Source organism: Strigops habroptila, chromosome 5 (genome assembly GCF_004027225.2).
Source record: "Strigops habroptila isolate Jane chromosome 5, bStrHab1.2.pri, whole genome shotgun sequence".
NCBI classification, from domain to species: Eukaryota; Metazoa; Chordata; class Aves; order Psittaciformes; family Psittacidae; genus Strigops; species Strigops habroptila.
In genome coordinates, this window is record NC_044281.2 from 63,057,216 (window position 1) to 63,082,623 (window position 25,408).

The 25,408-nt window shown below is 39.5% G+C and overlaps 1 protein-coding gene across 1 annotated transcript in view; it reads left to right on the forward strand.

Moving 5' to 3' along the window:
* Positions 1–596: 596 nt before the first annotated feature.
* The window catches only part of WDFY4 (WDFY family member 4), a 137,979-nt gene continuing 113,167 nt past the window's right edge, over positions 597–25,408 (forward strand). The window contains exons 1-12 of the mRNA XM_030488245.1: positions 597–675; positions 5,197–5,470; positions 11,359–11,473; positions 12,099–12,202; positions 13,613–13,759; positions 14,144–14,333; positions 15,507–15,696; positions 17,790–17,950; positions 18,270–18,722; positions 20,013–20,117; positions 21,016–21,206; positions 23,814–24,421. Coding sequence (XP_030344105.1) covers positions 5,210–5,470; positions 11,359–11,473; positions 12,099–12,202; positions 13,613–13,759; positions 14,144–14,333; positions 15,507–15,696; positions 17,790–17,950; positions 18,270–18,722; positions 20,013–20,117; positions 21,016–21,206; positions 23,814–24,421 — 2,525 coding nt within the window. The 5' untranslated portion in view covers positions 597–675; positions 5,197–5,209. The remainder of the gene's footprint in view (positions 676–5,196; positions 5,471–11,358; positions 11,474–12,098; positions 12,203–13,612; positions 13,760–14,143; positions 14,334–15,506; positions 15,697–17,789; positions 17,951–18,269; positions 18,723–20,012; positions 20,118–21,015; positions 21,207–23,813; positions 24,422–25,408) is intronic.

Consider the following 25,408-nt stretch of genomic DNA (forward strand, 5'->3'; position numbering starts at 1 on the left):
TGTGTTATTATGGAGAACAAAAGGAAGAGCAACTAGACAACTGAGAAGAAGCCTTCTCCCAACCCCACAGTTAATCTAGGCTTTATATTGTTAGTGAGCTCTTGATTTGAGTGGGTGTCTTGACCATTTTAGTAGCGAGATCAAGGATTTAGCATTCACCTCAGCATTCAAATGTATTTATTTTAAGGATACTGGCTTTGAGGAAGGATTCCAACTGTTGCCTGTCCTTTGGGCACAGATTGCACAGAAAGCATGAGCTTTGTGGTACTGTATTCCTGTAGCAGTCTGGAAAACCTTAAATTTAAAAACACAATGAAACAACACCCCCCCACACACACATGCCTCTTGTTTGTGAATATGGTATGTGGGGAAATACCTGGTTACTTTTGACCCAGAGAGAAACATTCAATGCCTGCCACTTTTGTGCGTAAACTGAATTATTCTAAGTTGCTTTGGGAGCTTGGTGGGTCTTGAGCATGTGGTTCATTTGCTCTTCACTTCTGCTTTCCTCAGGAAATAAGTGCAGTAGCTAATCAGGTGATTCACAGTGGAAATTTTAAAGAGCAGAGTTGGAGCTGCATACAGCAAGATGCCTGGTAGGACAGAAGCAGTAACACTCATTTCTTTGGATATGGTTATTGACCTCAACAGGAGCTGCGGAATCTAGGAGCCCAGGTATGTCTAGAGATTTGTTGTGAAAGCAAAAGGAAGAGACCGTTAACTGTTGAAGGAAACTGCAGTAGTGTCTGCAGCTGGTTTGTTGTAGTAGGATCATTTTCAAACAGCAAAGGCTTCAGTCAGAGTTCACCCTACACTGCAGTACAAGGAGGAAAAAGGATCAGTGGTTTGCTTGTATTTCTTAATCTAGGGATGATAAGAGGATTTCTGCTGCTAGTGGAGACTTGTTAAATTTCATTTAACTGCATGTCTTTATCTAATGAGATGATCGGAATTGCCCTGGTCTTGTTACGACTGGATTATCCGTAACTGACCAGAAGTAGTCTGTTTGCTCTTGAGATGGGGGCATTACTTCATTTCCAGGAAGACCAAATCTCAGAAGCAAAGAAGAGAGGATCTTTGCTTCTCTCTTGGCTGCAGAAGGGGCATATGGAAGGCAGAGAAGAAACTGTTCTCAATTAGATACTTAGAAGCTACTTCTAAAGCAGAAAAAAATGAAGAGTGGGTACATGAGGGAGAGCCGAAGTCAATTTTATAGCTACTTCTGGATTGCCTAAAGATGCTCTTCAAACAAAAATAAAAAGCAATGCAGTTAAGTGTTCAAAACTAAATTATTTGTGAGATTGTACTGCAGAAATGCCTTGTCCAACTTAAATGTACTCAAAAAGTAAAAACATGCTTGGACAAATGAAGTCCTAGTGTAAATGAATGCAGCTCCTTTGGTAGTAATAGTGCCTTACCTTCTTGAAACAAGTTGCAATTATATTTGTATTACTGAAAAAGAAGGGGCCATGTTCTACTGAAATGGAACTAGTTCTTTGAACACTATTCAACCTTCTCTAAGCTGACAAGTGTTTTTAAACCCCTCTGTTATTTGTATTTTGTCAGCTATTTGTATTTCAAGGCACCAGTCAGTTAAGGCTCCTGTTGTGTAAAGAACTGTGCCAGAATTTAGGACGAGAGAATACCTTCCCCATAGAGTTTACATTTAAATGGACTTGACATGGATTGGTAGGATATTGAATTTTGCAAATTGTTCTAATTCATTGCAGCCCTCTTATTGGAGAAGATAAGTAGAGTGACATCAAAGTTTAGCTATTTTTGATGGTGTGTTTAGGTTTGCTTCATGAAATATGTTAAGTATGATGACTAGACATAGAACTAATAGGTGTAGATAATTTAAGATAAGCAATTGTAGATAGGTAGGATTGTAGAATTTAGGTGGGACAGAGGTAAGAGAGTAGCAGATGGTCAGTGTCTGGCACAGTGGTCGTTATGAGGTACTGTCATTTGCCGTGAGCACAGAGTGGTGTGAGCCACAAAGAGAGATAGAATCTGTGAGATAAGATGGTTCATTAAAAAAACCTTTCTTCCCTTTTGTCTTATCAGTTTGAAAAAGCATGGCCACATTGCGGTGTGATTTCATACAGGCTTTATTTAGAACAAAAAGGAAAATACATGAATAAGTTCCACTTCCTCTTTGTTACCTGACACTTTCTGAATTATAGAATCAGGTTTATTTGATATGTTTTCACTTTTATGTCTTTTAAAATCTTTATTATTTAGACTTTACTTTTTGTGTCATTGTGATATTTGCAACTCATCCAAACTTAAATAAGGTATTAATTTACACTGATGATCAGGACAAATGGTGGGATGTAGACGGGAGCCAACATGTAAAACCTTTCCAAAATATCTAAGCTATCCTATTAACTGAAGATACTTGAATGCTGGACCCTGTGATGTTGTGAGTAGTCTAGAAGAATAATTATCATCCAAGAGGAATGGAAAATTTGAAGGATTTAGAAGTCTGTAGATGCAGAAAAGGCTACTTGAAGAAGGAATATTTAAAACAAATAGTGCAAGTGAAGGCAACAGATTAATATCAGGAGAACTGATATTTAGTCTAATGTGCCTCTTGTAGTCTGGACAATTGGAGTAAATAAGGAGGCAAATCATAATCCTGTTTTGCTTTCATGTACTTCTGGAGATGAAAGATTTCTATGTACACTCAAATGTCTTGCATAGTCTGTTGCAATTAGGTCTTCATTAATGAAGCTGTGTGTGCATATTTGGTTTTAATAGTTTCTGCAGAGACGGGAAGAATTCTTTCATTACATAGACTCATAAAGTGAGATTTTTTTGAGTGACCAGCCCTGCTTACCTTGACTGTGCACCAGCAAGAAAGGCCTGCTAAGTAAGTTATGACTAGAAAGAGAGAAAATTGGTGAATACCTTTGCAGTGCCATTCAGTGCAGTACAGTTCAAGCAGTGCCATTGATTGGTCAGTCACTGACCTTCTGAGGCCAGCATAAGCACTTCATTTCACCTCTCCATGCCTCAGTTTCACGATCTGTAAAATGTCTCTATAAAGGACTTCGGGCTTGTCTGTACAGATGACTAAGGTGAATGTAGTCACTGGGGAGTGAGTTACTTGTTACTTAGCATTGATTTAAGCTTAGCACAGTAGCTTCCAAGGTGAGAGATTTCCCTTAGGAAGGGAATGGTGCCATTTTGGGATGCAAGAGTAGCCTCATTGAAAAAGTAACTCTGAACTATGCTGAAGCCCCTAGAACCGTACCCAGGCTTTCTCAACACAGTGCACAGCTTCACGATGACTCAAGTGGGCTGAAAACCCATACCAGGGTTAAGTATAACATGACAAATGTAACTCCCACACAGTCATGAGGAACAGAGTCTTCCTGTTTACTCTGCAGACAGTCATTGCGCTTTTTCAGCTCACAGAGCTGTGTTGTCTTAACATAGATAATTAAGGAAAACAACAGCAGCCGAACATAAAGTGTTGTTGAGGTAGGAAGTTCCAGATTGACATCCTTGGAGGCTGATCAAAATTTCATATCACTCCATCTCCCGGTGAAGGACAGAGTACGGGCTGTGGTAGGATAAGTTATCCTCTGCTGTACTGTGAAGGATCAGCATTTACATCCAAGTGTAGGTGTCTGCTGGGACCATCAGCTTGCCGCAGATGGTATGGTGCACTGTGACAAGATAATGTCACCCTCTTCATCTCTGCTGTATAGAGCTACTGTGTGAGTGTGGAAATGAAACTGGTTCATCTGGCTTGGAGTGGGCAGGATGCAAGCAGTATGCAAGCTGTATAATTGTTGGTTAGTGAAGGAAGAGAATCCCAACTACAGTATTAGTGTTGGCTTATAATTTCTAAACCAGGCTCATCATACTTTTTTTTAAGATTTGTTTTAAGAGGCGTATGTATTTGTAGTGACTTATTTTTTTAATTACATTAGCTTTTTGGCATTTTTATTGACAAGCTAGGATGGCAGTCAAAGAAATGCTGTAGAGAAGGAACCTATTTCCCAGAAATGGAGGTACACTGGTGTTTTTCTTTGAGAGGGTGTAATGTTTCTAGGCTCTTAAAAGACAGTATATTTAGTAAGTAAAGTGATGAGCTACGTTCATCTTGGTTAAAACTCCCCAACTGTCTGCTCACACTGTGATAATTTATGTGTCATATTTTGAGTAGTCAGATGATGTCCTAGACATCAATAAGCATATGCCTGATTTTGATGGAAACTGGAGGTGCCTGATTTCCACTGGTGTAAGCGTTGTCATCATGTAGCCTATGGGTAAGAAGGTGAGTTCACAGAAGGCTATGGCAAAGGAGTAGGGTTGCTGTGGATTTAAAGCCATGTCAGTGACCTCCCAGAAGGTGATGGATGAAAACAGGGCTGTAAAGTAGATCAACTCATCTCAGCCCCAGGTTGAGATGAGAGTGCCAGTAGGATTCCTCTACCTATGGTGCAAAATGGACCTGTTATAATTTCAGTTTGATGGAAATGAGGCTGCTGGAAGCACCTTGCTCCTTCACTGAGGCGTATCAATTTCATTTTACAGGTAATGTTGTGGTGAAAACACCTACCTCTTGTACAGAGCTGTACATCTGCAGTATAAAAGAGCTGAATGTTGCTGCCTGTTTGGGCCAGCACACCCGTGTGGGGAATCCTTGGCTTTTCCACACAGTTCCTATTCCAGCCAGTGCTTCAGCCCCGCTCTAGGTGGGGAGTGCGTCAGAGATGTGCAGCTTAGTTTAGCATCTATATTCAGTGAAATGTGTTACCTGACTCTTAGGTAGTGTTCTTCTGTTGCAGATCTGATGATGATGATAGCTATGACTTATTTTACAATTGGGGTGACTGAAGTATAGGGAGGTCATCTGGCTCAGTGGCAAAGTTGGGGCTGAAATCCATATTTCCTGCATGGTTTACCAGTTTGTCCTGCCAAAGTCCGATGAATTGTGTAGCATATGTGCATGTGTCTCATGGGAGAGAACTTGTTCATGTGATTGCAAGGTGGTAGTGCTCTTGTCCAGGAGCAAAGTGCTTTGCCATCACAACTGGAAAAGAGTTAGTGGCTGCCAGTGTTTCCATACTTCTAAACTCCCCACTTCCAATAGTTAAACCTGTTAGTGTCTAGTTTCATGGGACAGTTTACTGGTAAGAAATGATACTGACTATAAATAACACAGTATTTTAACTTCAGGTCTCATTTCAGCATGGACAGTGCAGCTGAACTCGTGTGGCAGATGGAGGATTCACCTGGCAAAGCAGAACAGCAAGAGCAAAGCCCTGATGATGGAGACAAAGCTGAAGTGCCAGGACAGCCTGCAAACAGCAAAGACAAGCCACCTGAGAGCCATATGCTCCAGTGGGAGATTCTAGGCAAACAGTTTGTAGAGTATGAGCAGCTGGCTCCATTTCTCATCCCAGAGGAGCAACAGAGAAGGCTGCTGGACTTTCTTCCCCTCTTCTTAAAGGTTTGTTCGCCTTCTGGTCTTTGGTGCAGATGCCAAGGATGTAAATTTGAGTTTCTGTTGCTCTGTCTGCCAGTGTAGTTAATTGGAGCATGATCCCTTTGTCTAGGGGATAATTACTTTTATTCCACTGGGAGTCTAGGGAAACAGTGTCTTCTCCTCTTATCTGACTAACCAGCTATGTTAGCATGCGAAGAATATGTGGGGGAGCACAACTTTACTTTCATGAGTGGCTAAATTCTATTCTTGGAGTCAAGGCATATGTTCATGAGACACGCCTGTTTCAAAGTGAGTACCCTGTGAAGAGGTCACTTCATGTCTGCCCATCTATTTTATATACTTATTGGGGGGCTGAGCATAGTTTCAGTCTGGGAAAATGTAGTCGTGGAATGCAGCCAGCTAGGGGAAATGCAGGGTTACAGACTTAAGATGGAATTTTTGGGTTAATGACAGTGCTAATGTCTAATTTTAGTGTTTGAGAAAGGAGTCGTGTTAGAAATGAGGAAACTGTGGCATGAGGAGAGGAAGGTCATACTGTGTGTGAGGGACACAGCTAAGAACTAGAACATTTCAGTTAGCAGGATGGCCTACCTCATGCCTTTCCATCAGCAAAGAATTTCTGAGATGGTCATATTAAAAGGTGAAACTGGAAAGGCTCTGTAATGAATGGAAGCCTAATAAGTTGGTTTTGCTTGTCTGTAAAACATATAGGAAACTGAGTGGACCATACAGTGACAGAGTAGCAGAGCTTATACTGAGAGGAGCAGAAAACCTGGCCTATCTTTAAATGTACTGTGGCCATGTTGTAGTACAGAAAAATTGTTTTTCTCTTGAATTACCTTGGGTATTTATGGGTATCAAATCTGAGTTTTTACACTTTCTCACTGTGTATGTCTTTCAGTAAGAAAAGAAAAGCTCTTTTTGGTGAAACAATATTTTAATGATGGCATATTTCAATCATCTGTACTTGTAAGTGACCAAACTCAGATCTGTCTGTTCCCTACCTAGCTGAGTTGGTTTTCTAAAAACAAGTCAGTGGGTAGGTGAAAAAATAAAATGTTAATGATATGGTCACCCTGTTTATATGGAACATAGAATGTACCATTTATACAGGACATAAAAAGTGATGCTCTGTAGTGAGAGAGACATCTTGAACTGTGTGTGCAGGGAAACTACTGTGCCAAGGGCTATGAAATCTTGGGTTCCATGACAGCAAAGCATAAACATTTCACTCATCTAGATGGAGCATGAATCTATGAAGCTTGTAAGTCCTGGTGCAGAGCGGGGCTCTGAAATCACTGTAGATGCTAATGTCAGTTAATAGCATTGAAACAGGTCACTCGGTGTCAGTGTGGTGCAAACAACTAAGTTGTGAGTAGGATCTGGTCACGTTTATGGTGAAGAGTTTGCTGTGTTCGAGTAAAAGCTTGCCTTGGTCCAAAGCAGTCCAGAAAAAAATGATCCTAAGGGTCTGAAAAGGCAATGAGTTGATAGCCTGGAGTCTCAGAAGCATCCTTCTCATCTAAAGAGCCCTATAGATATTTGTGAATAGTGAACAAAACTTGCATTTTTCACCACTTCCTCTCAACTTTTGGATTTGTTGGCCTAGAAGAGTGTCCCTCCTGAACCAAAGGCTATTTTTAAGCCTAAGCAATGTTTCTCTGCATACGTGCCTGTCACCGGCAACAAATATCTCTCTCTGCATATGGCGCTATGTGTGCTAGGGCAGGCTTGGCTCTCTTGGGAGATCACTGCTTTAATAGGTCACAAAATTCTGGTTTTGCAAAGGGGCAGAATTCCTTCCTCAGCCTTCAAAGAATGTTCTTCAAAATCATACCAGGACTGATAATCTAATGGTTTTCTGTAAGGGAGCACCTTCTTATACCATGTATCTGCCTTTTAAATGTCACGCCGAAAACTGCACTTTTGTTTTTCTGAGACAGCACAGCAACAAGATATAATCTTTTTGCTTTGAGAAAGAGCCATCTATTCTGCTTTTCCTAAAGCTTCACAACAAAGATAAGCTTTGCTGTGGAAGATCCAAACTGTCTCTCCAAACTGCTTCATCCCCCTCTTGTAAGCAATGTATTGCAGGCTTTTTGTGAAATTCTTCTGTTGAAGTTTTCCTGTCTGAAATTTACAATGAAATATAAATTCCCAGATGTCAAGGTTTCTGAGTTCTGTGATGGTTTTAGTTTTTGAAAACCATGCAATGAATACGAAGTAAGCAAGTATTGGCAAGATGGGATTGTATAGAACAACTTCAGATTTGCTGATCATTAACTAAATATGAATAGCAAGAATACCTTCCATGCGAAGGTCATTTTTTGGAGTGAAACTTTCAAAGGACTGAAGAAGTTGTTGTTACTGAATGAAGGTGATGAAAGTTATAAAATCTAGAAAGTTATAAAATGTTAGGAATTAAAAAAAGGACAGCAATGCAGGAAATTACTTATTTATCATGACACATGAGAAATAAACTCTAGTATCAGTGGGATCAAAGACAGCTATTCCCAGGGGGTAAGCTGAGTATTGCTAAGGGACAGGCAATGCTGTGCATGTGTATACCATTTCCCTTCTGTAGGGCTGAACTTCCTATGCTTTAGGGTCATAGAAAGTGATTTCCTGAATTGCAGTAATGCTCGCAAGGAGGGGATTTTTAATTCCTAAAGGATATTTCAGCTACAGAATATATTCAGAATGGAGATGTGAATTTCTCATTAGCTTGATTTTGTGCCCTAAGAGAGAGATTCTTCCCCTTCACTTTTCTTAGATGCATCAGTGGAAGTTCACAGTTCTTTGTAGGCGTTTAGGTTCAGATGCGTGGCTAGAGCAATTTGGCCTCGCACCACTGATTTAGGAGTACATTGTGGAGGATCTGGCCCCTTAGCTTTGAGTCATCATGTCCTTCCCCATATGACTTGTACTCTCTTCATGTACCAGCCTTCTGCTTCGTGCTAAGGCCCTGGGCTGGCTTGGGGAAACACATCTCAGTTTGAGTTTACATGTTATGAAGTTCTTACAGAAACTACTTCACTTCCTCCTGTTTATCAGGGGACTCTGTATAAGTCCTCTCCCTCCTTGGGGGATTTTCACCTCCTGCTTTTCCTTTCCTTATTTGATTATGCAGATACCAGTGCATCTCTGTCTTTTTGTCTTAGAGTGCTTTAGCTCTTACGCAGTTGGCTGGAGAGAGAGGGCACTAACCAGGAGCCACCTGGGGTATGGGGGCTCATTGCTCACTGATACTCCTTAACGTAGAAGGAAAAGGTGTAGGAGGAAAATGTTAGCCATCTGCTTGTGATTCAGGTCTAGGCTGGGAGTTATTTTAATGTGCCTTCTATCTTTCCTTTGGTGGCCTCAGAAAGTATCAGAATGTTCTATTATATGGATGGCTTTTGAGCTAGCATCTGCCCATGAAGCCGGGAAAAGGAAGGACAGATGGCAACAGCAGACACGGGGACCTTGTGACAAAATCTTAAACATGTAGGAACAGGCGTAAGAGGAAGAAAGAAAATCAGATTACATTGATACCATATTATTTGAGTTTCCCCTGAAGGCAGATATCCTAGAATGGAGTCAGGTAGATATTCTTCCAGATATAGGTCTTTTATAGGCTCAAAGATGACTATGGAACTGATTAGGTCCACCCTGAAAGGGGAGTGTATTCCAGAGGTTGGTGTCTGACTCACAGGAAGATCACCTATAAAATCAAATCAGAACATTAGTGGCGTGGTCTGTAGTGAGATGGACTAGCTAAATATTTGCACAGTGATAGCATTGCCATCAACTGTTGATTATTGCTCTGTGCTGCATATGGTTTGAACTTCTAAAATTTATCCTGCTCTTTCTGTTAGAAGAATGATTATAGGTCCTTTCTGAAGTGTTCAGAGGGTGTTCCTCTTTAGGCAGAGGAGCAGGAAATCACTGCTTTCTTATGAAAAAGAGTATAGCTTAAGACAAACATTGTGTGTTCTGTGGTTGTAGGTTTCTTGTCATTGTGTTTGTCCTGCTTGCTTCTGTTCTTTGCAGATCTTCCCTCACTTCTGATTCAGAAGTGCAGGAATTGGTGGATTTTGCTCCTGCAACTGAGGGTCTCTTAAAACCATTTATGGTCAAAATCTGAATAAAACTAGCTTTTTTTTTAATAATGTTGATTGATTGATTGAAAATTAATTGATAGGTGCTCTGTGCGATTGCGTTTCAGTCTTTTGTAGCCCAGAAAAAAAAGAGTTGGGTGGAGTTTCAGAGGTCAATGCAGTAAAATGAAGTAAAAAGTAGGTTCTTGCCTGATTGCCAACAGGTGACTGGCAATTCAGAAGAGAAATAGCTTGTCCACAAGCTGCCATCTGCAAAGAAAGAACAAGTAATTGAAAGCAATGGTAGGAAAGGAAATGATGTTTGTAGAGGATGTTCTTTCACAGAGTTGCACTGATTTCTTGGCAGACAGTAGTATGGAGCGTCTGCTCCAAATTATTTTAGGAGAAGAGATGTCATTATTTCTGTTACCTTCCTTTCCTCATCTGGCCTTACAACTTGATTTTTCTGAACTTTTAGGAGGAGACTTCTGTAAACGAAATTTTCAAGGTTGCTGGGGACAAAGGTGTCTCAGTCTTGTATTTAGGGGTGAATGCTGCACTATTGCTAATACATTGATGTTTGTAGTGTTAGATGTTCTATATAAAAGTAATGATATCTGGTTCTCAGAGGCCAGTTGGGTGCAATAGTATCAGTCTACTGTGATATTTTTAATTGGTTTTGAACCCCTGCCCGCCCCCTCCCCCCCCCCCCCGGTAGGCTAAGGAACATTTGAGAGGGGATCTGTTTGTCAGGCTTAGAGCTGGGAACCATCAAGACTTGCTCTTCTTCCTCTTGTCAGTTTTGCATTTAATTGCTTGTCCTTTCTTAACCATATACATTAACTTATGTATAAATTGTTTATAAACTTGTCTATAAATTTGTTTTCGTGGCTAGTTATGCATTTAGGCCTATACTTTCCACCCTGAATAGGGGTTCTTCTTATTATTATATATGCTATATATATAGTGTATAATAGCTTATTATAGCATGTTTAAAAATCTTGATCTGGTAAACATTTACTGCCATCATCTCAGTATTTTAGAAGTGCATTTTTTCCTATTGACACCGACCTGTACTCATGATGTAAGCTGGCTTGTAATGTAAATTCCTAGCCAGGCAGGGGTGTCACTCTGGGCCTGGAAGCTTTCATCTTAACCTCATAACCAGATTGGTTAGGCAACTCATGTTGCTGCAAAATCACATCCATATTGTTGTTTTTTCAGCTTCTTTCCCCATGTTTCCTTTTATTTCCTTACTTTGGAACAAAGATTATTTCTGTATGGCAAGAGATGTCTGAATTTGAGCCTTACTTTCATTTCAAAACAGAGTAGAATTGAAAGGCAGAAACTTTATGAAGGTATTAAAAACATCTACAACAGCAACAAAAAAAAACCCCAAACACAACCCCAAACCAAAAAAGCTGTAACCTCTTGAGGGTACAGGGTGTTTATGTTGTGTTTTGAAAGGGACTACCATGCTTTTTATATAAATAATTAGTGATACAGGGGCTGTGAGAAACATTTACATTGTTTTGATTGTGTTCAATGTAGAAAATAATGTAAATGCTGTCTAGTGATTACATGATTCAAAAGGTAGTGATTCAAAAGGTAGTTCCCAGTTGACTTCCGTATCTATAGTGTCAGGCTCCTGCCTGTCTGGCAAATACTGCTTAACGGACTACGCTGGCTGGGGAGGGGAATTTTGGAGGGGAATACTAGCTTTATGTTTGTTTGTTTATATTTATTAGTACTTCTCAATCTACCAAAGACATGCTGTATCAGAAAGACTGAACAGTTATGCTTGGATTTCAGGCCTGGGAACAGTCTGCTGGAGTGATTGTATTCCCCAACATTCAGCTGTTAGCAAGTGAGGTTTCCAAGCTTCTGACAAAAGAAATTAAGAGGACCCTCAATGGCAAACCTGCAGGTAATGATCTGATACCATATCAACCAGATCCACTTCTTCTGGGAATGTGCTGTCATTCATCTGTCTTCTGTGCTTACCATGAGGGGGAAGAGGAAAATGCTAAGCGTAGAGAGCCAGATCTTTTAGTAGGATTGAACTAGCCAAAACATCCTAGTTTTGAATCATTACAGTGAAGATCTGGGCTTGTATGCCATGTTGACTTTGGTTTTGGAACTTGAAATGTATAATACTGCAGCTATGCAGTAAAAGAGTAGACTACACACTATTCTGAGGAGCTTTCTTTAATGAGAAAAGTATTGCTAGCCACACATGGCTTTCCTGGCGGCTGTTGTACATTCTTTGCACTGGTCAGCTGGCACACTTCATGAACTGAGCTGCTATTTGCAGTGGAGCTTGTCAGTTTGAAATATGTAGTTTACATGAACTGACCTGAGCCTGATGCTGAATCAACATGAACTGACCTGAGCCTGATGCTGAACCAAAATTGGTTTATGTCCTTCTATTCACTTCAGTGGACTCCTGATACTGTAATTTTGTTAAATTTGTCAGATCTGTTCAGAAAGGATCAAGGCAACGTTTTCATCTTTCATTAAGGAATTAAAATTTAATGTTTTTGTGGTAACAGAGGAAGCTCGTCTGGCTTTGGAGCAATTGCTACAACAGAAAGGGGAAGCAGAATATGGCTATTTGCTGCTGAAATCAGTGTATCTCCTCTCACAGACTGACTTGGTAAGAGAAACAACTACAGAGTGTGGGGGGTGGTATTTTGTCTCAGTTTTGGTTTTCCCTTTTCATTTCAGAGAAGCTGGGTAGCCACCCCAGCAGTGGAACACCTAAGTCTCATAATGTCTGTGTTATCCCCAGTGCTTTGTGTTTCAGCAAGCCCAGGATATACAGTCTGATAAAGGACACACTCACAGGTTTATAGTCCACGCTTTTCTAAAAGAGGGAAGTAGGTTGTCTGTACTTTCAGGTACCTTTTGTTTTGATCATCAGGCAGCTGTTTGTTCTAGTGTTCCCCTAATTTTTATTTTTTTTTTTCCACTGTATACCACTGCTCTTCAACATTTCTTTGTCACTCCAACTTACGTATGAAAAAGATTACTAGTAAGAATCTGTCTGTCTAGTAATGCAGTGGTTGGATTTTCCATCCTGCTAGCCTCTCACTTTGAAACATTTCAGAGCACTTCAAAAACTCTACTCATACAGCCATTCTGAATGCAGACTGGCATCAAGGGTGCATTTATCCCTGACACTGAGCTGAGCAGCTTGTCTCATTCAGATGCATGAAAATAAATCTCACTGTCAGCTTGTAGTGGACATGTTCTGTGTCATAAGGAGCTCTATAAAATTATATATAGTTAGTCACAACATGACATTCCTGATGAGGTTTGTGTTTTTCACAGATGTAAGACATTGATATTTTTTGTAGCACGAACACTCACAAAACTCCGTATCACAAACCTCACTCTGCTGTTTAATTTGTTGCTGATTTTTTTTATCATTATTGTGTGTCAAGCAGGCACACTGGGACTTCTCAGTTAGTTGTACGCAGCAGTAGTAAAGATGGGAAGAAAATAAGTGTTGAGAAATATTATAGAGGAACAGTGTATCTTGAATTTATAAAAGCTATAATTAGAAGTGCGTTTGCAGCTATTCAATACGTTACAAAAGCAAAGGCGTTCTAACTAAATTGCTTCCATGGTGGGTCAAGGAGGGAATGGAGAATTCATGCTTTTAACATACCAGGCCTCTATAGCTGCAGGGTGTCCTATGAGTTAATGATAAAGGGGTCAATGTCTGCCCCTGGACTTACTATTTTAGCTGCTAGTTATTTTGCAGGTTGTGTGCTTTATTGACTGTAGGTCTCCTTATGCAGGACATAGTAAGTACCTCTGACAAAGTTGTAATTCATATGGAGTGGAAAGTCCTGGGAACAGCTATGGCAGCACATAGTGTTTACTTCTGCCAAGCGGATTTGTACAGCCATGCCATATGATTGCCATATGCGTGCCTTAGAGCACTCGTATGGATGCAACGCTCAACTCTGTCATCTGTCATGACTACACTCAGTGTGTAGAAACACAAGGAAACTGTGGTCAGCTTCTGGAGGATGTGATTTTTATTTTCCTTACTTAGAGTACTATGTGGAACATCATTGGATCTGGCCTTCCAGCTGCCCTGATGCAGTGCCTGTACCTTTTCTTTACTTTTCCTCTGAAGAAAACCAGTGATGATGGAGGGACAAGTGAGGATGATACCCAAACTCAGGAAATGCTTGTTAAGGTGAGGTGAACTCCAAAGAGGGAGTTTGTTTGCCCTGGGTACTGAGATGTTCACTTGGGCTTTTAGCTGGTGATTGACTCAAGCTGCAAAAAAGGCGTAAATTTGGACTGAAAACCATTGAACAAGCATAAGGAGAGGTATAAAAATCTGAAATGATGCCACTATATCTATTTTTTTGTTGTTAAACAAAATGCCATGACTTTAAGTGGGAAAAAAAATCCATGGAGAACATCCTAGTGATAGTTCTATTTGTTCATTTCCCTGCATCCTCTCTCCTGGCATTAGTATAAAACAACTCCCCCTCTCTCCCTCCAATGTATTTTTCTTCATCTCCCAGGTATTTGTAGAGGGGTTTATTATAGCTGATGTTTGTTTGCTTTTCAGATAATGCTTAACATGTACAGAGAGGAACAAGGTGTAGAGGAACTTCTGGCAGGTGATAAGCTTCAGTCGTTAATTATAGCAACTGCTTCCCTCTGGGACCAGTGTAGCCACTCCTGGAAAGGACCTACAGGCCATGTGCTGAGAACGATTTCAAAGGCTCAGACCAAAAACAGCATTGTGTACCTACAAGGTTTGTTTTAGTAATTTGGCTTCTCCTTTTCTCATAGCTCCACTGTGAATGAATTTTCAAGAAGAGTCTTTCTGGGATATATTTTTATCTCTACATCATCTCTACGCTCAACTGCAAAGCGTGAGCTCTTGGGCTCTTGGCTTTCTAGGCAGGAGCTTTATTTAGTACTGATAGCCATCTGGAAACTGAAGTTTTTTCTACACACACACACAAAAAAAAAAAAAAAAGAAAAAATTACAGGCAAGAACCAATCCCACCTGATCACAGTAATGTAGGAAAGGATAAGATGTGTCATGTTTTTCTTCTGGTTGCATGACTAAATGTGTGAGCATAAGGCTCATGCATGCTCTAAAAACAAGTTTGAAGGCAGTGCCAGAGGAATGGAGTCTTTTGGGACAACATTATCATTACTTTAACTACATCCTCATTTCTTCCTAGGCTTTACTAGTGTAAGAATTTTATTGTTATTAAGTGCAAAGACAATGAGTCTCAATTTCTTAGTATTAAAAAAAAAAAAGTTCTATAATCCAGACTTTCCTGTCAGTATTTCTTTTCATGGAGTAACTGCATATAGGTATTTTTATTTTTCAAGATAACAATTTGGCTTCCGGGGTAAGATTGAAAGACTGAGGAATAATATTTCTTGAAGTACTGAACTGTTAAGACATTTTGAAACTGTCCTGGAAGGACTGGCCATCAGATCAGACAAGAAAACTAGGCTTCATTGCTCATAGCAATATGTGCATACTCCATTACATATGCCTATTTGAGTGAAGAATTAATCTCTGAACTCTGCATAGAATGTGTGATTGACTTAGTACAAGAAAAATGTGTCAGCCTCTGCTTACCTTGTACTCAGACAGCTGGATTCACTGCATATGAATTTTGGTGAGTGGATGTGTTGGAAGTTTATATTCCTGAGACGGAATAAGTTTCTGGGAATTAAGCAAAGAAATGCATACATACTTTAGAACCAGAAATGTTCTTCATGTAGCCTCTGAAATGAGTCTGATGATGTTCATATATCCTCTTGTCTTTTCTTTCTAGAAAAAGAGTTAACTGACTGCTCTATTACTGAGAAATAACTTCAAAGTTGATGTTCTGTTGTTGTTAGTAATTTTGAACTTGTTTTACTGTCAGTTCTTGAATACCTGCTATATTTTTGCCCCACAGCTGTGGACTGCATTAAAATAGCTATTCAGAATCTCTTTAAACTGGCTGATACCCTACCTGCTTGTGATGTGTGTGAAGCTGCTAGTATTGTCTTGTGCTTTGTGAAAGATTCCTATCCCAGATCATCAGCTTTATTAACAGAGTTTGAAAACAATGATGGCTACCAACTCCTGCTACAAATTTTACTCAGGTAAGTAGAGAGGTTTTTAGTGGAATTCTAAAGGGTGATAAAACCTCATTTTCAGAACACACAGTGGTCTGTTTTAAAATATGGCTCATGTAGGTAATCCTGCGTGGATGCAAAGCCAGTAATAAAGACCCCGATAGAAAGACCCCGGGTCTTTCATTGCTGTTTTAGGAAGGGAAGCAGTACGTAACTTCTTTTACTGAAACCATAATGGAAATTAACAGTAGGAGAAGTTAGTCCACAAGTAGCACAGGGATTTACTGAGCACAAGACAAAGGTTCTTCGTCAATTAGTATTACAGGGCATGTAGGTCAGAGACATTTGTCACAGTTAAGGGAGACTCTTGATACAGGAATGCAGTCATATAGGGAGGGAAACCTAATCTCCTTGCTGTGCAGAAAACAAACAAATAAACAAAACCCACCCAAACTTATATCTGAAAAGATTACGTTCTTCAGAACTGAAATGAATATGAACATATCAGGACAAAACCCCATTAGTTACCCTAATCAAAAGTACAAAGTGGAATCTTTTATTGTTCTTGTCTCCTTGCATTGTCTAACCAGGTTCTGAGTTTGCAATGTCAAAACAGTACATTATACCACTTCCCCAGAAAGTGCTTAGGAGCTTTGTTCTGGTTTTCTTTTATCTCATATGAAGAGAGCATTTCCAGAGCGTCTCAGTTTAATGCTGTTTCCATTGTATTTCTTCAACACTTGCAAGAACTTCGGTCCCAGACCAGCACATTGGACTGAGGGGGGGAGGTTATTTTGTAATTTGGATCTAGGGGACTGTAATTTGAATCATGAAACCAAAGATATCTGTAGGTGAGTGTGATTTCTCAAGATTTTTGGATGGCACAAAATAACTAACTTACAATTGGAAAAAGTTTGGTCTTTTTCTGGCGGTGTTTTCTTTAGTTACCATAGATTGCATAACTTTCCCTTATAAATAACTGTGTTGAAATGTATATTTCTGATGAAATTCTGACCATACAAGGCCAGATACACCCAATCTTTTATCAGTAAGGGCTATGACTGCCCCCATCCTTTATAACTGATCTGAGTAGTCTGGGGAGACAGAAATAGCATACAGGTGCTCAGGGCTTCTGATTAGTCTCCCTTGTCAGCATATACTGGCAGAAAGAGATAAACAAAGAGCTGCTTTTCCGAACATTTTGTGTGATCAGGTTTCTTCTTCTCTGATGTTTAGAATGTCTTTTTCAGGTAAAAAGAAACTTGCTGATCACATTCTTTCCCACCAAAATGGATACTGGCATTTGCCCTGGCCCTTCCTCCGCGCCCCCCCCCCCCCCCCCCCGATTAAAACAGAACATATTTGTTTTGTTTTCTTCTGAGATTTCTACAACTTCCAGCATCAGTATATTACTCTGCCACTAACCCATGCCTAGATGCTGCAGTTGTCTTTAAAAATTGATCCCTCTCAGCAGTACAGAATAGGATGACATGATAAGCAGTTCTCAGCCTTTGACAGACTCTCACTTCAGTCTAAATTATGGCAAATCTGGGGTTACAGTTCAAGTTATTTCCTTTTGTAGGAGAGACATGCCACCTCCATGTCTGATTCGCAAAGCTCAAGAAATAGAATGTTTTTCCCTTTCTTAGGGCTGAGATTTTTCTGTTATTTATCTCAGTTAGTCCCTTACATCGCCAACCACATGCCTACCTTTTAATGTGAAGTGCCTGTTTTAATTTTTGATTTCTCACAAAATTTAGATTTTTTTCTTCCCAAAACAAGCATTTTTTGGAGATAATTACTTTTTTTTGTAAGTAAGTACATGTAACTGGACTAAATTTCAACATTTATCTTTCTTTTCTTCAGAAGACACAGTGTCACTTCAATTTTCTTCTTCAGTTTTTGTTCTGATTGCTCTGAATGTGCCACTCAGGTGTGGAGTTACTGTTTGTAAGATGATTAAACAAGTCACAGAAAGAAGACAGTAAGACAGCAAATTAGACTGAGAAGGAGCAGGGACTAAAATAGGTAGCTCCTATGTGCTCAGTACCTCGTGATATATCCAAAATATTTGCATTACTATGGCAAAAGTATATGACTGTCCCAAATTTTGTTCCTAGATGTGAAGGGTCGCAGCAAAATGAAGGAGACCCCTATCTAGATGAGATCTTGGACATGCTGACGTGCCTTACAACCTGTGGAAAAACTGAATTGAAAGTTTCTGGCAATATTGTACACCCGCAATTACCGCACTTTAATTTTGAGTGGACACGGTCTTCTGGTACAGTGTATATATATGTATATGTGGCTATGTAGGTGGGTCATAGAAAAATTAAATTCTATTCATTATGTGTCTTAATATGGTGGAAAGAGTATGAGATGGCATCTTCTGATCTGTGTGCTTAACCCTGTATCAAACTGAACTGATGATATCAGCTGTAAGGTCCTGATCCAAGGTTGAGAATCTACCTCCAAATCACATCCCTTGTGTCTGTGACTTCTTTTTTCACTCTCAGACATGATTTAACATTGTAGTTATGGTGCTTGATGTCTTAAATAGCATTGACATAACAATGATCTCACCTGTTTTTGTCCCACAGGAATGACGGTGAAAAACCTTCAGGCTTTTCAGGTGTTGCAGTCCATTTTCCAGAAGAGTAACGATCAGTACCTGTGTGAAAGAATCTTGGCAGCAATTGGTACCATATGGGCCTGGGACACAGTCAACTTCTTTCTTCTGGAATGGACACTACAACCTATCAACCAGTTTATTGACATAATCCATTTCAAACCACACCCAGTCCAAGTCCAGTTCTTCAGACTGGTGGAGTCCATAGTGCTAGACCTGTCCTATGTCCCCCATGAAATTTTGAAGAAGGTTCAGTATTTGATAAAGGAAAATGTAGTGCCATTCTGTACCTTAACAGCCCTCCGGTGCCTTCTCAGCATGACCAAGAAGGACTTGTTATTCAGTGATATATTCCGTGACTCTGGGCTCTTAGGCCTACTGCTGGCACTTTTGAGGAAGCAAGCCAAGATCCTGAGGAAGTCAGGTAAAACTTAATGTCATTCATAGTGATTGTTGAAGTAGCCTGATAATAGGAAGGAACGAATCTCTTTCTATAGTCAAATTATAAATTTTATATTTTGAGTAACTAGATTTTGTCTGGCCAACTGGCCTAGAACTTATGACATATTATGCTGGGTTCTCTCTGAAATCTTCACTGTTTATCATTCTATTTACTAGCCTAAACAGTTCTGGGCTATTCTTCACTAGTGTATGATGAATTATTCTAGAGGATACCATTCAGCCCGCACTTTTAAACAGGTTTCAATTTGGGGTTCTCTAGAACTCCAGCTTGAGAGTAGAAGAAAGAGTTTTCCACAGTGCTTTGTTCCTCTGAAAATAACACTTAATCCTGAAGACTGATTGAAAGCAGTTTCTTGAGTTTTGGCCATATATTACTACCACCCATTGTCATCTGATATAGGTATCTCATTATGAAAACAGGAAGGTAATAGTCCTGGTGTTGTAACTATGGGGTACAGCTGACTTAGGGGACATACATATTTGAAAGTTTATAACTGCTATTTTAAAAAAAGAAAAATGCATTAACACATTTCCTGTGCTGTATGAATTGGGAAATGCCTTTAAATTTCAATGAAATAGTTGTTTAATAAAGTAGGAGGGACCCAAAATACTAGCTATAACTTCTGATGCAGCAAGCACAATTGAATTATTTATGCACATTTATTCCAAGCAACATAAGGAATATGATTGCAACAGAAGATCTGGAGTGCAGACATCCATTACCTGCAAGGACACTTAGATTTCCATTCTTGATGTTAGAGAACTAGTTTTGTACAAGAGTACTTAGATAAGGATTTTCAAGGTTCTTGAAAACTTACCTTCTGCTTATGAGTAGGTACGTATGGGCTTTATTCTGTCTTTGCATCAATTTCACTGCTTTAGATTGCTTGGTGATCTAAATTTTATAGAATGAGTGATTGAATGGCTATGTAATTTGTAAATTTAGATACATGGATAAAGAGGAAGTGGAAACGCTGCTATTACCAGTATCGCTTATAGTTATGCAGGAGATCTGGACTGCAGAACATAGAACCAGACCTGTGTTTTCCAATCCCAGACTAGACCCTGATGACTAGAGAATATCTTGTCTGTATTTTGTTGCTCATACTAGGGTTCAAGTAGCCTGTAAGTAATATTTAAGAGAAAACTAGAATTTGCTGAAGAACTGGTTTTCTTTCTTGGTTTAATATATTTTAGGTACAGTTAACCATGTCTTGTATAAATTGTATTATGACTTTTGATATCCTGACAGCAGGAACCCATCTGCATGGTCTGGAAGAAGGCACTGAGAAGGAATTAAATGCTTTGATGCTGAAGATGGTGGCTGCTCTTACAGTGATGTCTGTGAGGAACACTGGTAAGAAATGACATTACTTCATTACCTTTGTGATATTTGGTGGTAAGTGGCCACGATGCCTCTTAAGGAACACAAATTTTCCTCTTAAGGAAACACAAATCCTTCCTCTTAAGGAACACAAATTTTCCAACTTTTGTGCTTCAGTGAGAAGTGGAGGACTACTCTAGAAAAGTAGGGATAACTGTTTTTTACACCAGGAAGAAATGTGTCAAAGGAATTCTCATCCTGCATAAGGAGCTTTATCCCAGTAGTCACCTTGCTTTTCTGATCCATCTAATACTTCTGAAGTGTTTACATAGAAAATACAACTTGTCTTGTGGAAAGCAAAACTGTGTGAGAGTTTTGTGTGCTGTTTGTTCATCCAGATTTTCTTCCATGGTATTATTTGAAATCTTGATGGAATCAGACACATGCTGAGTAACACTCACACATGTGGAGTTGGCATACCTAACAGGTGTATGTGTAGGGAATCTTGTGGAACGTAGTAATACAGAAGTGAACTCTTCTGAATACTGGAATCTACTCAATATTCACTCTCGAATCCTAGAATCATCATATTTGCAGCATCTTACATTGCAAATACAGTCACAAATTATCAAACAGTCTCTTTCATAAACTAAAGAGATTTTTAAGTTGAAAAGTAGTAAGGAGTCTTTTCATTCATTATTGTGTTGGGAAGCTGTCATCTCTGATGATTAGAAACGATGGTCATTCAGTAATTTTTTCCCTAGCTGTACTTGTGCCATTCAGTCTGTGTCATCTTTAGCTTAACTAGCTGCTCTCCTTGCCTCTCCTGCTGTATTTGCAGAAATGTGGCACTTCAACACTGAAAATCTGCCTGTGAAACCTACAAGTGAAGGACAGTTTAAGTAACAAATGATATTGTATTTGTCCCCAGTTGTTCTGAAGGACTATGGAATGGTGCCATATATCAAGATATTTTTGGATGATGAGTGCTACAGGAGTGCTACTCTGAGCATCTTGGAGCAGCTATCAGTCATCAACTATGAAGAATATATGAGCATTATTATTGGGGCCCTCTGTTCTTCTACTCAAGGAGAACTACATCTGAAACTAGACCTGTTGAAGGTAATTAACGTGGCTTCCCACTTGGTTGTTGTTTTTTTGGAAACTGCTTGGCTTGTGCCAAATTGCTTTTAATCTCACACTTAGCGCTGTGGTTTTTCCAAGAAAGAAAGTGCAGAATTTAAAAGAGCCATGGGCCAGTTTTTAATTCTGGTAAATTAGGCACTTTGATTTTTAGCAACGTATGTGGTCAACACTTTCACTCAGTATCAGATTGTGAAGTATTTTGAAGATTTAAATAGGAAGGCAGGATGGAGAAATGGAAATGGTGGCGGGCACAGTTGTATGAGCAGTTCTGTGTAATGTGACAGAGAAAGGAGAAACAGATGTGAATAAAAGTGGAGGAGAGGTGGAGGGAGGATGTGAGAAGAGGTAAAGGAGTAAGACTGGAAGAGACAGAGTAGGCATGAGATGAACAGCTTGATTCTTTTAGGTTTCCAAGGTTGAAATTTTGCTGTCGTTAATTTTGTCATCTCTCACATACATCAGTGTCATGAAAAACGAGATGTGAGATGACGGAAAGAAGGAGTCTTATGAATGTTTGGAGGAATAAATTAGAACTATTCATAGCCTGTATCGTGTTTATACAGGACATGATCCTGTTTATACAGGACCTAATAAGCAATGAAGCAGGGGAAAGAACCAGTGTGCTTTATTTTAGTTTAGATCATAGGCATCAAATTGAAAAGCAGCAGCGTTGTAAGCACCTATTTAAAGTTTCATTCTACCTTCTCTACCAAGTGTGAACTGAATTCACCTTTCAGCACAACAATAGCAGCTGCTTCTGTAATAGAAGAACCATGTTACTTTAAAAAAACAATCGTGACAAAGTTTATAGCTTTGATTTAAACAGTAAACTTTAACAGTATCTGTGGAAAAGTTGAGTATAGTGTCCAAACTAATATGAAAATAATTGCAGCTTCAGTGTCTAATTTTGACAAATGATAACTGTATTAAGGCATAATGTAAGCAAATGAATTTGTTATCTACACCCATTGGGACTGTGATTGTGTTACACACAAATTCAGATTGATTTGCTAATATATATTTAGCTGTTAAAGCCTGAGCACAAATGCAATTAGCACTGCCATATTCCAGAGTGGCACATGGACAATTATGAGGAATAACAAATAATGGAATGTGAAATAAATTCTGTTAACGTTAACTGAGTTAGGGGATTTCCAGCAGACATGAATTTTATAGATTCAGGACAGAGGAATACTAACTCATAGGCGATTAAATTCTAACTGAGTTAGAGCTGGAGGAAATGTGGTTACTGTTGACCTTCTTTGAAATGTGTTAAAGCCATCCTGATAACTTCAACTCTGAGTTATTAAATTTACTCCCTGTTCAGAAGTCTCTGCCTGGTTTGATACATTATCATACAAAATTGAATGACAGTAATAAAGTTCGTCCCTCCCCCTCCAGTTCTGGTAACCCTTTCTCACCGTCCTAGATCCCATTACAGGGATATCTATTTGTGTTAAAACTGTTCCTCTTCAGCAGGTTGTGAAGTTCTTTTATGGGATATCTGTTGGGAAACCCTCTGTGTAAAATAAGCCCTTTCCAATGTGAAAAGGTACACCTTCAAATTTCAAAGGTCCCTGGTGCCTGAAAGAGCATTATATTTATAAAATCAGTTGTGCAACATCCCCAAAATGTGGGATGGATTACATTCAAATACAGTAGACTGTTTCCTTGCAAGCTCTTTTGTCTCGCTGATTTTACTTCCAACACTACAGATCTTAATAATTTTTTTTAGAGTTGTTTTAAAATGGCTCATTTTAAAAATAATTCAAAATTTACAAGTGGTATAGGTTGCTTTTTATACATGTGTAATATTGTCAAATGGCATTTGCTTATAACCTGCTTTAAGCCCGTTGAAGTTAAAGAAAATCTAATTACTTTGTTAACTTGGGATCTGACTCCTTATGGCTATTTTCCTCTAAAGTATTGTGCAAACTTTAAAAATACCTCTGTTGAGAACGGGAATTATTCTTGCCTTTCTCAATGAGCAGAGCCTGCTCTTTGCAATATTCTTTGGGTCATCCTGAGTCACTCCTTTTTTGGAAAGGGTCTGCGCAGTCACATGAGCACAAGTCTAGTGTATTCAGGGCTGTAAGAAGACTTGCCTATAGAGAACTCTACCTTCTCGCCAGTTCCTGTATAAGGTTATTTACAGTTTAATCGCTGCGTTCATTTTAGGCAAAGAGATTTCTTGGGAGAGTTTGAAAAAACTGATGAAAGAAGAGCCAAAGATCTGAAACTACCTCTGGCCAAACTGACTAGGACATGTAATGCAGGAATAATGAATAAAAGTGATTTTTTTGCTTATTCCTGTGAGCACTATTCCCTACCTGTCAGGCTGACTCCAAGCGTTGCTCCTGAGGGTGCATTCAAATCTCAGTTGCTTGACTCACTGGGTATATAGGGAGGAGGAGAAAAGTCATGCAGGGGTAAGCTTTACTTTGACCAACTTTTTTTTTTTTCTTTGAAGAGTGACATTTCAGTGAAAGAATTTTGATACAAACTTGGACATTTAAAATATTCTAAAGCTTCTTTGTGCCTTGGTTTAAGTGATTTTTTTTGTTTCCTTCTCAACATCTGTAGTCACTCCTAAGGATACTGGAGAGTCCCAAGAGCCATTCAGCTTTCAGAACCTGCAGTGGATTCAATGGACTCCTGTCCCTTCTATCAGACATGGAAGGTGCATTGCAGGACCCTCCATCTAGGCTGTGGACACCAGTTGGACAGAATTGCATATTGGAGCTTGTTTTCTACACGCTTCAGGGAATAACAGCAGCCCTGCACCTGGACCCTGTCAACAGCAACTTCTTCCAGAGGAATGGTTTCTTTGAAAAGATGGCAGAGGATCTTGGGTCACTTGGATGCTTCTGGACACAAGGGGAATGTCAAATCTCTCTGAGCCTTGAGAAGACAAGGACGTTTGCAGAATTCTTGGATGCAGCTTTCTGTTCTTCAGAACCTTTCCCAGTGTGGCTAAAGAACTGCATATGGATTCTGAATTTTCTTGATCACATGGTTAAAGGAACCCTCCATCTGGAGAGTTACTTCAAGGAGAGAAAGCCAGAGATGGGAGAGGCATCAAGAGATGATCAGGAGGGACCCCAAGCTGAAGAAGAGCACCCTGTTGCTTTCAAAAGACCAGGCAACAAATTACCTACATCTGCCTATAGCCTATGGGGAAACCCTGAGAAGTAAGTCTTTATCTGCTACAGGAAATATAATAGCAAGACTGGTATCTGCATTTTGTATAGCAGTAAACTGAGGTAAGGTGTGACATAACCTGCCTAGAGCAAACAAATCAGTTCCACAGTCCCAGCTCCCAGGCCTCCAGAGAGCAGAAATCATCTCTTTTTAAAAGGTAAATAATGGTAAATATTGGGACATAAGTGCTTGGTGGAGCAGTGGGTCACACAAGCCTGAGAGTTGCAGAGTTTGTGCTGGAGGTTCTGACGCATGCAGCGTGGAAGCACGGATGGGCTGTAGGAAATGGTTGCTGGGACTTGAAGCTTGTGTTTAGTCTTTGCTTGAATACGCCCTGATCAATTTTGACTTTTTCAATTATGTGAAAAGATGTTTTCAGTCACCTAATACATTAAAAATAAAAGCTATTTAAATTATTTTAAATGGTCCCCCATTCAGGTGTGTACAGGCACACATGGACAGACACACACACTCTTACTCATTTGCTCCTATAGTTGAAATAGAGAAAACTGGAAAAGGAATAGTAATGTTGCCTGCCTGGGTTATATAAAAATATATATCCTTTGCAGGAAGGAAAGACTACACCAGAAATCAACATAGCGGTTAGCTATGAATCAGTTCTGAATAACTTGCATTTCGTAACATAGGAGATCTGCCTCTTCAGGTGTCTGTAGCTTCATCTTGGATTTCTCAGTCCTTTTCTCAAAGATGTTTCTGGTTGTAGTTACACTTAAAAATGCTAAGTTTATAACAGAGATTCTTTCAGCCCTTATTGTAGGTTATTCCACAATCATCTTCCAGGTTTAAAGACTAAGTCATTAGGTCTGCCACTTGTAGCTAGCAGTCACTGAAGTCAGCAGAACTTTTGTTCCCTGAGTACTGAGGTGGGCTGCGTAAGTATTTGTGGTCATATTTGTATGTATTTGAAGCAACTAGAAAAACCTACAGTAGATTTCTTTGCTTCTTGTGCTACCTTT